The 15,042-nt window shown below is 40.2% G+C and overlaps 1 protein-coding gene across 6 annotated transcripts in view; it reads left to right on the forward strand.

Moving 5' to 3' along the window:
* The window catches only part of Tpd52l1 (TPD52 like 1), a 103,806-nt gene that overhangs the window by 62,731 nt on the left and 26,033 nt on the right, over positions 1-15,042 (forward strand). For all 6 annotated transcript variants that reach the window (XM_075946396.1, XM_075946417.1, XM_075946403.1 and 3 more), the window contains exons 2-3: positions 5,582-5,697; positions 12,246-12,394. In XM_075946396.1, coding sequence (XP_075802511.1) covers positions 5,582-5,697; positions 12,246-12,394 — 265 coding nt within the window. The remainder of the gene's footprint in view (positions 1-5,581; positions 5,698-12,245; positions 12,395-15,042) is intronic.

Raw genomic sequence — 15,042 nt, forward strand, 5'->3', positions numbered from 1 at the left:
CTGAGATCTTTGGTATGTCATGGAGTCCTGGAAAAAATCCCCCCACAAAGAGTACCCTTTATTGCTGTATGATTTTAAGACCTAAAATGTCAAAGATGTTAAGATGACTATCAGTTTATATACACTAAGAAAGATTTTAATGCTGTCAATTAAGACACTGCCAATTAAGAGGTGCTCTGATGTGTGGGCGTGAAGGGAGAGTGTGTATACTGTATTGTATGTGGGAAAGACGAGATATTATTGAAGGTTTTGGAAGATCAAGTTCTGATTTATCTTTTCTGAATACTTACATGTGTGTGGAAATTCCCCATATGACCCTGCCTCCCTGCCTGCACCACTCTGACCCGTCTCAAAGGCCAGAGCGAGTGGGCTTCAGCTTCAGAAAAACCAGTTTTAGAATCTCCTGGCAAGTTCTGCAGCAGGTTTCAAGTGTTGAATTCAGGATGTGAGGATGTAAGGCATCCATTGTACCACTCCTGGCATTTAAAGTCTTTGCCAGGATGCCAGGGCAACAGGAAACACAATACAGTAACAGATTAGATAAGGGCTACTCACAGATGAAACAAAAGCAGTTGAATGATGGAGTCCACGAAAAATAATACTTCAGTCTGAGGGATAAGCTAAGTGAGCATGCAGAGTGTATGGTACTAATAAATAAGCATATTTTATGTCTTTAATTTCTACACATCACCTTGTATTAAGGATTTTGTGCATTTGAAGATAACTATAAATCCCACGGTAATGAGATTAGCTCAATATTTTATCCCTTTGATAATAAGCGGATATTTGGAATTTATTTTTACCTCACATTATGAAGAAAACATAGTTAGGTAATAAATATTACAGTCTTAAATCTATTATTCAAGTCATGGTAAGTTTTCATTTAAGCTGATTTATTGCATTCCTTCTTTTATTAAATCTTGGGATAATTTTGTGCTCTTTCTGAAAGAATACACCTTGCCTCCTTTTCTTGGCTACAGAACTGGACCTCTTTAGTTCCTTGCTATAGTACAAGATTAGTTTATATTTCAAGGAAATCTGCAACTCCCTAGTCTTTGCTAACAATGTATGATTGATCCAAAAACATAGTTTAATGATCATTTTGGTGTATAGCTGTCTGTAGAGCTTCAACAAAGGCCACAAGTCGTTGCCAAATCCCCAGACTGAGAAAATGCCCTGAGAATATGCAGATGCCAATAGGTGATTTCCTCACAGTGCTAAAGGTATTATTTAACCTAGAGCCCATCTCTTAATTTATAGCTGCCAACACATTGATGGTTCCTATTTCAACAGGAACAGGGAAGCACTGGTGTGCTGCAAATAGATCTCCTAAGGTTTACACAGTAGACACTAATCCCTAGTGTCAGAGGACCGAGAAATGTGAGGTCACAAGGGTGCTGTCATTGTACACATAAATCTCTGTGTTTGTCAATTAAGCCAGGTCTTTAATAGAGAAACGTAAAATGCAGACAAGGACATACGCTTTGTAGCTAGACTAACCTTAGTTGGACCTTGAACTTGGGAATGTGGGACCAGCACAGTAACTTTTCATCTAGATCTGGATCCATTTATAAATGACTTAAATGTAATGTTTCAGACCGGTTTTTGATCTTGCAAATGTAGGCATACGGCCATTTGACTGGTACTTTACAGTCTCCTTGGATTCCAAAGATCTCACGTGATCAACAGAGTACTCCAGTTCCACTCTCCGACTCAGACTTATTATTTGTTCTTTTATTAAACAATTCTATTTATGTTACTACATACATAGAATATGTATGGCTGTTTTTTTATTTATTTCAACATTGTAGTGCCACCAGAAATGGATGTAGTCACATCCCATCTTCTCTAGCATGAGCTGTTGTGCTGTTGTTTGTTTTATTGATCTTGGCCACTGTGACTGGTGTAAGATAAAATCTCAAAGGATGTTGAACATTTGGTTAAGTATTTCCCAGACATTAGTGTTTCATCTTCTGAGGACTCTCTGTTAAGATCTGTACCCATGCTTTGATTGGGTTATTTGCTTTCTTGATGTCCAGTTTTCTTGTTTTTTTTAATTGTTTTAGTTCTTTATATATATTTTAGCCCTCTGTCAGATGTATAGTTGGTAAATGTCTTTTCCCGTACTTTAGCCTGCTGCTTTCTATAAATAATGGTATCCTTTGTCATAGAGAAGCTTTTCCGTTTTATGAGGTTCCACTCATTAATTGTTGATCTTACTGCCTGTGCTGATGGTGTTCTGTTCAGAAAGTGTTTTCCTGTGCCAATGAGTTCAAGGCTGGTCCCTACTTTCTCTTCTGTCACATTCAGTGTATCTGGCCTTATGTTGAAGTTTTGATCCATTTGGAGTTGAGTTTTGTACAGGGTGAAAGATATGGATCTATTTTCGTTTTTCTAGATGCAGCCATCCAGTTTGCCCAGCACCATTTGTTGAAGATGCTGCTGTCTTTTTTCTAGTGTCTCTTTCTGACTTCCTTATTGAAAATGAGGTGTCCACAGGAGTGTGGACTTATAGCTAGGTCTTCAATTCTATTCTACTGATCAATGTGTTCGTTTTTATGCCCATACTACATCTCTGAAGTACAGTTTGAGATTAGGGATGGTGATACTTCCATCAGTTCTTTATTATTATGATGATTTTTGTTAGCTATCCTGGGTCTGGGGGGGGATTTTGTTGTTGTTGTTGTTGGTGGTGGTGGTGGTGGTGTGTGTGTGTGTGACATGAAGATGAAAATTTTCTTTTCAATTTCTGTAAAGAATTGTGTTATAATTTGGATGGGGCTTGCATTGAATCTGTAGATTGCTTTTGATAAGATGGCTATTTTCACTGTGTTAATTCTACTGATCCATGAGAATAGTCCATGGTCAAGATCTTTCCATTGTCTGATATTTTCTTTGATATATATTTTTAAAGTCTTAAGATGGCACATTTTTACAACCAGCATGGAAATCAGTGTGGTAGTTCCTTGGGCATATATCCATAAAATGTTCTAATGCTCTTAATTTCTTCCTTGACCTGTAGGTCTTTTAACCCTTTACCCTAAGGTTATGTCTATCTCTGGCATTATAGTATGTTTCTTGGATGCAGCAAAAGAATGGATCCTGTTTTTACATCCAATCTGTTAGTCCGTTTCTTTCTAATGGGGAATTGAGACCATTAATCTTGAGAACTATCAGTTACCATGTTTTTTTTTTTTATTCCTGTTTTTTGTTGTTATGATGTCAGTTTTTCCTCCTCTTTGGATTTGCTGCTCTTGGGATCATTTATTTCTGTGTTTTCTTGGGTGTGGTTAACCTTTTCAGATAGAAGTTTTCTTTCTATAGCTTTCTGTAGAGTTGGTTGGATACATACTGCTTAAATTTGGTTTAATTGTGGAATGTCTTGTTTTCTCCATCTATTATATTTGAAAGTTTTACTAGGTACAGTTGTCTGGGCTGATATCTGTGTTCTCTGAATCACATGTGTCCATGTCTTTCTGGCTTTTAGAGTCTCCATTGAGAAATCTAGTGTTATTATCATAAGTTTTCATTTATATGCTATTTGGTCTTTTCCCTTGCAGCTTTTAATATTCTTTTTTTGTTCTGTACATCGGTGTGTTGATTATTATGTATCATAGGGAATTTCTTTTATGGTATAGTCTATTTGGTCTTCTAATGTATGATTTTTGTACCTTGACAGACACCTCTTTCCTAAAGTTAGGAAAATTTTCTTCTCTGATTTTGTTGAAAATATGTTCTGTGCCTTTTAGCTGGGTTTCTTCTCCTCCTCTATTCCTATTATTCATAGACTTGGTTTTTTCACAGTGTTCCAGATTTCCTGAATATTTTCTGCCTGGCTTATTTTTTAGCTTTAACATTTTCTTTGACTGAGTGAGGACAGGCCCCTGTAAGGGGTTTTCTACAGGGCTGAGGATGAGAATGGAGAATTTAAAAAAGCGGACAAGAAGGAAAATAAAGATTGCTGAGTCCCATTTTTTTAAAAATTGATTTATAGAAATTCTACATATTCTAGGAACTGATATTTTCTTAATCTTTTATGTAGCAATATGTTCTGATGTCTTTTTGTCTCTGGTAGTGTTTAAGAGACGTTCTTAATCTTTCTTACATGTTTTACTCTGTTTTTTTGTTGGAGAAATTGCTTCCCTCCCAAAGGTTGATAGATGTTGATAGATATAAACTTATCATCTTCTAGAACTTTCAGTTTTGTCTTGTGAGACAAGTATAAATGTATACATTATTATTTCTACATGAATAATGTTTAAAAGCCCTTTTACTACAGATGTGTAAATAACAGCTCTGCCATGTACCATGTCATAAATAATTTTTTGAACATGTTTGTGGATATGCTCTGGGTTCCCCAGGCAACACAGATCAATGAGCTGGGTAGCCAGATGGCCCAGGGCATGCCTAGGGATTGTCTATCTTAACTAATAGGGCATCTTTAGTTACAAGTTGAGTTAGCATGGCTTTAGTCTGTGGTACAGGATAGCATCAAAACCCCAAGTACTTCCCACCTTTTCCTCTTTGGGGAACCATTTGTTTCTGTGTTTCCTCTATGTGTGGTTGTTCCAGCCTCTGAATGTTACCATATCAAAAATAGAAAATAGTTTTCTGGGCTCTGAATGTTTGCAGGCAAAGTGCATCTAAGCAGTAGGCTTATATTTAGTCCACTATAGGGTAATGAGTTCCTGAGGTAGGGAAAGAGTCCCCTCCCTCCCTCCCTCCCTCCCTCCCTCCCTCCCTCCCTCCCTCCCTCCCTCCCTCCCTCTCTCTCTCTCTCCATCTGTTGCTCAGCTATAAGCTTCAAAGCCAGGCCTGCAGGGAAGGAAGGCTTATCTGAAGTCTCACTCTGTCTTTCTTTCCCTGGGTGAACTTCTTTTTCTGCTCCCTGAACCCTTGCAGCAGTTAAAAGTGAACCTGTATGACCCAAGTAAATTGGGTGACAGCTTGCTTTGTTTATATATTTTTTTGTTTGTTTTTCGAGACAGGGTTTCTCTGTAGCTTTGGTGCCTGTCCCGGAACTAGCTTTTGTAGACCAGGCTTGCCTCAAACTCCCAGAGATCTGCCTGCCTCTGCCTCCTGAGTGCTGGGATTAAAGGCGTGCACCACCACCGCCAGGCTGTTTATATTTTTTAAAAGATGTCTTTTATTTTCAGAATTATATGTATGTGTTGTGGAGGTATGTGTATATGTGAGTGCAGGTACCTTCTATCCAGAGATGTGGGATCCCCTGGAGCTGGAGTTACAGGAGGTTGTGACTTTCCTGACATGGGAATTGAACTCGGGTCATCTGTAAAGGTAGTACATGCCACCGACTATATCTCCAGCTCCTTGTTTACATTCTGGCTTTTCCCTTGCACTCAGGTTCTTTGATTGTTTCTTTGGTTTTAAACTTCTCAATATTTGCTCTCTTGACGTTCACACATTTAGCATAAAGACTTTGCTCTTGTTTTTCTTTGGATGAGTTTTTGTTGGCTTTTAGTGTGAGGTTAAGTCGGTATTCAGAGTTCTCCAGGTTACAGAAGGGGAAGATGGCTAAATGTATGATCATCACTTTATGTTTTGTCACTTCTGCCTGAAGGCTTGCTGGAGACGGAACCACTGCAAGGAAGAGATGAGGATGCAATAGCCAGTGCTGACTTCTCTAGCATGCTCTCTGAGGAGGAGAAGGAAGAGTTAAAGGCAGAATTAGTTCAGGTATGTTCAGCAATCTTCTATTTCTGTCTTTTGCTCAGTACAGGTCCCATGTTGCAATTATGTTGTCTGTCATGTAATAAAGTGTCATAAATGAACACATCGCAGGATGATTCATTTTTTTCAAGGGGTTTTTGTAATGCTGGTTGTGTCTGCAGTGGTAAAGTGGAGGGCGGTGCTGTGCAATCTACAATAACAAGTTGTGTTAAGTATGTGCTTCTTGTTTTCTTTAGTGTAGAGATGTTGTGCAAATGTTAAGTACTTAAGGAATCAAATGGAATGTGTTTAAAGCTTTGGGACAGACCAGGTGTGGCCATGCATACTTGTTATCCTTGCCTTCAGGAGGCTGAGGCAGGAAGATGAAGAGTGGAGATTGGCCTGGGATGTGGAGTGAGTTCCAGGCTTGTTTGGACTACATATACAGAATCTTGACTCAGACACAGAAAAAACAATAAAGAAACCACAGCATGGCCACAATCTCTTTTTAAAAAGCAATTCTTCAACATTTTTATTACTTTAATGAAAATGTCAATCATGAAATCAGCTGACTTGACTCTTTTGAAGAACAATGAGACTTTGCGGGTGGAGAGGTAAGCTACAATTAATTAGAACTTAATTGGAGCATTTGTACCTGCTGTCCTAGAGGAGAGGGAAATGCCAGTCTCATCCTAAGCATAGGTCTGTGCCCCGCGTTTGGTAGGTGGGACCCTCTCACCCGTTGACTCACAGTGAGAGATGTCTGTTTCTTGGAGAGGGCTGGAGGTGGGCTCCTAGAGCAGAGTGAAGCAGGAGAAGAGGAGAGGTAGACGCGATCATCCCTTCGGCACCCAATTCACAGGGTGGCATGAGCTCATTCCTCACGAAAGTGTGGCTTTCCCTTCTTTCTGTTTGTCACCTCTCCACTGGCTCAGGACACAGCCTTGGGTCCGGCACAGCTGCTACACTATACTAGCTCACTGTTATCAATGTAAGGTCTTAATGAATTGTAATACATTCTTTAAGTTTTATTCTGTAATTTTATTATTTTAATTGTGTTTTGTTGAGGATGAATCTTGCTAGGTAACCCAGGCTGACCTGGAACTAACAGTTCTTCTGCCTGCCTTCTGAGTTGGGTTCCACTAATGTTTATTAATACACTCCGTTATAAGTTTTCATTTTATTTTTATCCACACATAACAGTAAGATGTATCTATGGGATACAGTGTGATATATTCGTATGTGTGGATAGCGTGTGGCAGCCAAATAAAGATGCAGCGTGTATCTGGTGCCTAACACATTTAGTTTTTCTTTATGCCGAGACCATTCAGTTTCCTAGTTATTTTGAAATGCATAACCAATATTATTACCCTACTGAATGGTGGTAGAACCTCAGAACTTAGTCTTATCTAAAATAATTGTGTATCCTTTGACCATTTTCTCCTCATTTCCTTCTTTCCCTCCCCAACCTTCAGCAAACACTATTTTACTCTGTTTCTATGTTTTGTTTTGTATCAAATACAGGTGTCATTGTGTAGTCTATATGTAGACAACATTGTGTGACATTGTTTTTGTGTGCCTGCCCTTAAATTAGTCCCATTTTAAAATAACAGACCAACTTGGTCCTCCAACATGACTGGAATGTATTTCAGCAAGTGCACTGCCTCTAACAGAATATTCTGGCTTTTTACCTGGACTTCTGTGTGGCCACTGAATGGTCATGCATGCCAGAGTGCAGAACAAAGGTCACCTTAATGGGTAATAGGCTAACTTCACATGGTCTCATGACTCAAAATTCTGTTCTATGACCTGTTTATGTCAACTGTAGCGTCTAAAAATTATGTTGTGTAAACTGTTGCAGGCTAGTTGACGTAAAGTTAGACCTTAAATCCTTCACTACAAGAGCCCCAGTGTCAGCTCAAGAAGACTTCTGTAGCAGAATGACTCCTATAAAATGTCTTGGTTTATCTGTGTTCTAGGATGGGTGTGTACACACGTCACACAATTCAGTGTGCTCTTGTTGGTGTATATTGTTCTTATTATCAAGGAAAAAGGAAGTGTTGGTTTGAGATGGATGCTTCCTGAGAGCAAGTGCTTAGCAGCATTCTCAGACTTCCCTGTCTTCTTGGTCACAGCATCATGCTTCCAGCAAGTTTCATTTCTGATACTCTTGAGGTCAGAATTATGATCCTGATACGAAATGCTTTATGATTGTGTTTAGGTTACGGGGATTCATGATTCCATCCTTCATGGTGCACTGGCCTTTAATGCTATCTGTTTTATTTCTGGGAGCTTCAGAGATAAAGAGTCAACGAGGGTTAAAGTTAGCATCATGACTTCCAGAGACACTTGTTTTGGGCCTGTCCCCCAGACAGTGAAAAGACAGGCACATGTATCCTTGCAAATTTCCCTCGCCCATTTCTTCTCTCTTGCTACCCCCACCTTGGCCTTGCTCTTTTCCTAAGTCAGCTTCCCTACCCTTTCTCTCTTGCACAGAATGTCCTGCCTATGCACAGGCAGCAGAGCAGGGCCTTTGCACACCAGATACATTCAGGTTTTATTGGCACTGCGAGGATCCAGTTACCATAAGAACATAGAGACGACTCTCAGTCTTCTCAACAGAAAAGCTCAGCCCCTGTCTCAACTCTCCACAGATGATCTCCTAGGTCAAAAGCAGATCCTCTCTGCATTTGGAAGGTCTTGTTGGGTTTCTTAGGCATGGGGTATGAAGACTCCTCCGAGGCCAGCAGATGGGTCAGCAGTTAAAGGTGCTTGTGGCCAAGCCCGATGGCTTGAGTGTGAGCTCTGACATTCATGTAGGGGTAGGAGAGATCAAGTCCCGCAGGTTGTTCTGTGACTTCCCCATGTGCCTCATGGTATGTGCATGCCCTCTTCATTCATAAATCAAGGTAAAGATTCCTCAGAGACCAGTCTTTTGGAGATATCTCTTTTATCGGGTGAAGTGCAATCCTATCGCAGAGCGAGACCTCTATGGATAAAGACAGCTTATCTCTGTTTGTTCAAAGCAGTCTTGGGTCTGCCAGTACACAGACTCCAGTTCACACCTCTTCATAGTTCCCTAATAGCTTCCTATGGCCGTCTCTCAGCCTCCTTCACCTATACTTTTAGTTACTGCCCCGATGAGGCTGTCCTCAGACCGTCTTCTAAGTTTGTAGATCCACACAGCCAACATGTTTTGTACACAACTTGAACTGTAGTTTCTTTTATTATGTTATGCTTGTATTCTTAAAATTCCTTGGACACGAAACCAGTATTACCCCTTGTTGCTGGGCCCTAGCGTCTTCCTCGGGGGAGGGGGTGAGAAGGCACAGTGTCAATGTCTCAGACACTGGGAGTCAGGTAGAAGGCAAACAGAAGATTCTTTTATTTTACAATGGGGAGAAACTTATAAACCCTGCCAGCACCCAGGTGTTCTGATCCGTTGACTGTTCGCAGGGTTGTCCCTCATTGGCTAGGCATTATCAGGACCTCTGACAGAACCAGGCAGACTCCAGGTTTGCTCCTTTTGACCTGGTAGGCCTCAACTTCCTACAGACCCTATCTGGTGCAGTGGTGTGTGCATAGGTGTCCAATGACTACTTATCACTAGCTAGAGTTATTTTGCAGCTTAATCAAAAATCTCTATTGCTAATGCCCAAAGTGGAGTGTGTGATTCTATGGATCTTATCACTATATTACAAAGTACTGGTTCATTTCTGGTATATGTTCTATCTCATCACCAGCTGCTTAAGGTCTTTAAATATCTAATGATCGCTCTTTTCAGATACACTCACTCAATAATGCTTGTTGTCTTTACCTTTTGTTTCCTCTGAGCTGCATTTAATGTGCCGTGTTCTGTAACGTGCCTGGCTTTGGAAAGATGGAAGTATTGGCACCAGTGCTATCAATGTGTGATTATATAACAATTTGGTACCGCCAATGTTCCTAGATAAGATGACTCAAACTAACAAAAAATAGGTGATTAAAATCCCAGCCGGCATCATCAGAAGGCAGAACCTATTTTGAAACTTTTTCCTCTCTTTTGATTTCTTCCTCACTGGGTGCGAGGTCCAAGAACACACACTGCCTTCAGGCAATGAAGATTGGAAAAGGCTGACTTGACCCTGGGCCTTTCTCTCCCAACTCCTGTAGGAGCATTTTAATCTTAGTTCTCCAGGGATCTCAGCCAAAAGAGGCTGGTGTTGAGGCCGTGTGCAAAATGACTTACCGACAATGAACAGATTATCAAAACATTTCTTCTGACTGTGTGTTATAAATTTCTTACAATGTAGCAACTCAAACAGGAAATTAAATTTCCAATCTTACAACATAAATTGTGTATTAAAGTTAATTTTTTGTAGCAAATCCAGCTTAGTTAATTTGCTTTTTTTTGTATTTTTATGTAGATAAGTTTATTTAACACGGTCAACAAACATGCAACATTCTATAGTCATTACTTGAGTCTCTAAAACACAAATGTTTGTCACCCCTTCTGAAAGGAAACCATATACATCAAGCCGTTCTCATACCTTACCCTTCAGCTAGTTCCTGACAACTACCATGCTGTCCTCTCTCTCTGTGACTTTGCCTATTCTGGGTAGTTCATGTGTGTGGACTCACATGCTATATATGTGGACTCACATGCTATGTGAGCTCTTGGTGTCTGGTTTCTTTATCTTAAGCCTAATATTTTCAAGGTTTACCCATGCAGAAACATGCTCAAGGTTCAAGGTTCATCCACACAGTAGCATGTGTTAAGAGTTCATTTTTTTGGTACGAATGCACCATATCTTACTTTATGTATAAACACAGTTTTGCTGTGTTCAACCTTTGAGGGACATGTGGGCTGTTTTCCCTCTTGGTTATAACTGTGTTACTGTTAACACATGTATTCTAAATTTCTTGGGGTATATATGTCAAAATGATACTACTAGACCAAATTGTAGTTTGGCATTTAGCTTTGAGAAACCAGACAGTGTTCTACAGTGCTGAAATAACCTTTTTTTAATGAAGCAATACATAAAGGCTCCATTCCTTCACATCTTCGCTAGCACTTGTTTTCTTGCTAATCATATGTAAATAATCAATTAAAGTATCTAACCTTGGTCATAAATATTTCTCACATGGGGATTGTCTAGGGAGTCAAGAAATATCAAATAACCCCAAATAGTGTATTCTAGGCCAGCCAGCATTATATAGTGAGACCCTGTCTCAAAGGAATAAATATTTAAAAGTAAATAAAAAAAAACCAAATATCTATCTCTAATGAAGAAAAAAAAATATGCTGAGTTAAAAGGTAGTCTAAATGCTTCTGTCAATGTGATATACCTGCTCTTTATCTCACTTTGGACTTGATGTGTCTACAAAACTCCATGTGCATGAGGCCGAACTATCAAGATCTGTGAGCCCTTTCTCCAGCCCTACAGTAGTCAGTTACTTCTGCAAGTGAAAAGTTTTCCCAGGGTTTTTTTTTCACACAATAGAAACATCCTACATATCCATCCCACTCCAAGAAAGAACCAGACTCCCAGTAATTTCAGTCACTCAAAGCGAAAGAAGCAGGAGGGCTCTAGCTATCGAAGAGGAGAGGAAGATGCGATACCCAAGCATTGTCTGTGGAAAAGGAACAAGAGATATCCATATTAGGCAGGAGACGAAATACAGGAAGACACTTTGACAAAAATAAAAAAGTGGAATATGACAGGGTAATAACGAACAGAGAAACTGTGGTTTTAAAATAACACTGTGTTCTCATGTAGCGGGAGACTAACATGTGCACCTCAGGTAGTCGGAGTGGCCTTCTCTTTCAACTGTCAGCCTAGCCATGTACACGGAAGACCTGGTCATCAAGAAAAAGACACACTTCTACTGATTATAAATATGTATGGAACGTGTGATTCGGTCTCTCTTCTGGAAATATTTCCAAGTACATATAAAAACATTCCATGAACATAAAGAAATGTATGCCATTAAACTATAGGGACATTTTCCTGTTGCTAAAATCTCTCCAAGATTTTGTTCTTTCATAGTGTGCTATGTAAAATGCTTCTTCTCTGTGTCTTTGTTCCTGAAGTGGTTATCTGTGTTGTGAGGCTTCCCATCTGGGGAGCAGTTCAGAGTACTTGTGTATCATGCATGTGAGGCCGCGGGTTCAGTCCTCACCAGGGTCAAAACAGAAGATGAAAAGTCCAAGCGCGATCCCTACTGTTTGGGCACTGGGAAAAAGTCATCCTTTTGCCACAGAATAGACTCTGTTTCAAAAGCCACTGTTCTTCCAGCAGCTTCCTTGGTGATCCAAGGAAGGCGTTTGCAAGATGCGTGGCAGGATTATCCACAAGTTGTGGTCAGAAATAAAGCGATGCTTTGGATGTAAATGAGACCAAGTTCCCTATTTGAAACACTCAGAATGCTGAGGAAATTGGCAGACACCTGAAGTCTCATTGCATAGTTAAGCTTTGGCCTTGGCCGCGTGAGGCCCCTAACAGGACTGCACGGAAGCATCCCAGTCTTTTGGAAATACATCTTTCACTCACTCTGATGTTTCACCCTGTCATTTTTCTTTCTCTTACCTGTAGCTAGAAGACGAAATCACAACTTTGCGACAAGTTTTGTCAGCAAAAGAAAGACATCTGGTTGAGATCAAACAGAAACTTGGCATGAACCTGATGAACGAGCTAAAGCAGAACTTCAGCCGAAGCTGGCATGACATGCAGACCACAACTGCGTGAGTATGGGCAGAGCTTCCGGAAGTTAGGGAGTCTGCGGTCTCGCGGCTCTTCCAGCTTTCCTCTGGGTCTCCCTACCAGGTTGTTTGGGGCTTGTAAGTGTAAGGAAAGTATTTTCTTTAGGAGCAAAGGAAAGAAATACGAGCGGTAGTAAGTATATTGCACGAAGAGCAAACTATCAAAGACCTTCCTGCGATAAACTTGTGTGGATGAAGGCTCTTAATTCCTGGACCAAAGGATGTAGCTGGTAGAGTGCTTGCCTAGATACAGAAAATCCTGGGTTCATGCGTTAACATGGCATGAAGGTGTGATGGGCTTTCTTTCCCTTCTTGCACTAAGGAGGTGGAGGTAGGAGGATCAGAAATTCAAGGTCATCCTCAGTTACGTACTAAGTTAGGTGCCAGCCTATGAGACACCAAACGTCAAACAACCAAACTCTAATTCCGTTTAGACTGATCTTTGTTTCATTTATCAACTTTGTTGTAAGAATTTTGCAGAGGAAAACCACTCCAAAGTGAACCAGACCCAAAGTCTATGTACCTCAGTGTACTTCTGTGCAGTTAGAATAGTCATTTATAGAAGCAGCTATGTACAATGGATTTATACTTTCACTACCAAATATATTTTTATACATCTATCCACCACGAAAACCAAAAATTCCACGACAGAGTGTGAACTAGAAAAACAAGTGGCTTTACATTCTCTTTCAACTCGTGTCCGTTACCCACATCCCATCCTTTCTTATGCCCTAACATTAGCCTTTCTTGTTTCATTTCTACATGATATGCCCCCACATACATTTGGCTTAGCATAGATTGTGCATATGAGGGAGAATATGAATATTTATTTCAGAGATTATGTGACCTCACTTAATATTATATATTCTAAATCCATCCATTTTCCTGCAAATTGTGTGATTATATTTACATTTGAGCTAAATAGTATTCCACTATATTTATATCTAATCTAAATCTATTTGTCTATCTGTGAAAATAGACTCTCTATATACTATATTATAGGCACATACATGTAAAGTGATGTGGGAGTGTCATATATCAATCTGTTGATTTCATTGGTTAAGCAATAAAGAAACTGCTTGGCCCTCATAGGTTAAAACATAGGTGGGAGGAGTAAACAGAACAGAATGCTGGGAGAAAGAAGCTGAGTCAGAGAGTCACCATGATTCTCCCACTCAAGACAGCTCGTGGGCTACACAGATTATAAGAAATGGGCTAGTCCAGGTGCGAGAGTTAGCCGAGAAAAGGCTAGATATAATGGGCCAAGCGGTGTTTAAAAGAATACAGTTTCCGTGTAATTATTTCGGGTAAGCTAGCCATGCGAGAGGCCGGGTGCTGGGGACGCAGCCCTGCCGCTCTTAATAAAGTATATGCATACTTGTATATATGCATATATTCATGCATATGTGTGTATGCATATATACATGAAATACATAGTGGATTTTCATTATCCATTTATCTGTTGAGTTACAACTCTTTGCTATAGGAAAAGAAGCAGTGATAAACATGGGATTGCACATATCTCTGTGATGGGTTGTAGGATTCTCGGGATAGTCCCAGGAATTAAATAATTGGGTCATATGATAGTTCTATTTTTAATATTTGGGAAATCTCAAAACTGATTTCCACAATGCCTACATTACTTTGTACCCCACCAAGAGTGTATTAGATTCCTATCTCTCCACATCTTTTTTAACATTTTCTGTCAGATTTATTTATTGAAGCTAGCCATTCTGACTGGAATGAGTTGGTACCTCTATCTCATGTCTCCCGGGAATGGGCAGAGGCTTCCCGGAAAGTTGAGTGCTTCTTCTTTTCACTCTTGTTGTGTCTCTTTCTGATCCTGTTACCTTGGTGACTATCAGTTATCATGGGATGGAAAGGCCAGGAGACTTGGCATTGGGATGAGACAGTAGTAAAGTTAGAGTTGTCTGCTCGTCCCTCTGGCAACTCTCACATCTGACCAGCGTTAGATAGCCCATGTAAAGAAAGATTCCTGGCCTTCAGGCATCTTTGGCTGGCATCAGGGCAGGACTGTGTTTTGAAGTTAGCTGTTTCCTGGAACAAGGGATGTGTAGGCCTCTGACAGAGTTAGTTCATCATTGCCAGTTTTCTGTTCTGTTCAAGATAAGTGTCGTTCATCAGAGCCAGACACAAAAGTGATGACAAACAGCTGGGCATGGGGTAAAGCGCTAGAGCACATGCCTAAAACTGCTCATAAGTCCTTAGGGGACAGCACAGAGTCTACAAACTTGTCTCCTGATGACACTTGCTGGCGCTGTTTTTCCAAAATTTGAAAGGTGGCACAATGAATTGTTTTAGAGTCCCAGAATCAGGACTGTTGTAAGAGAGATGACGGAAATGAAGGAAATATTAATAGAGAGAGTTGAACTTTGATATGGAGCCAGACACCGACACCCTCACTTCACCCTTGTTGAGGGTAACCATGTTCTGAACACTCAACGAAGGAAAGTTTTTCACTGTTTAACACTGCGTATTGAGTTTCCCCATGGCTTTGTGTTAGTTCTCCTTGGTCGGTCTTTTCAAACTGAGAGACTTGAATGAATGTCTGAGCATCATGGTACACTCACATAGGCACAGACCCTGCTTGTCGAGGGAGAATTCTAGCC

The sequence above is a fragment of the Microtus pennsylvanicus genome, chromosome 1 (assembly GCF_037038515.1).
Source record: "Microtus pennsylvanicus isolate mMicPen1 chromosome 1, mMicPen1.hap1, whole genome shotgun sequence".
Lineage (NCBI taxonomy): Eukaryota > Metazoa > Chordata > Mammalia > Rodentia > Cricetidae > Microtus > Microtus pennsylvanicus.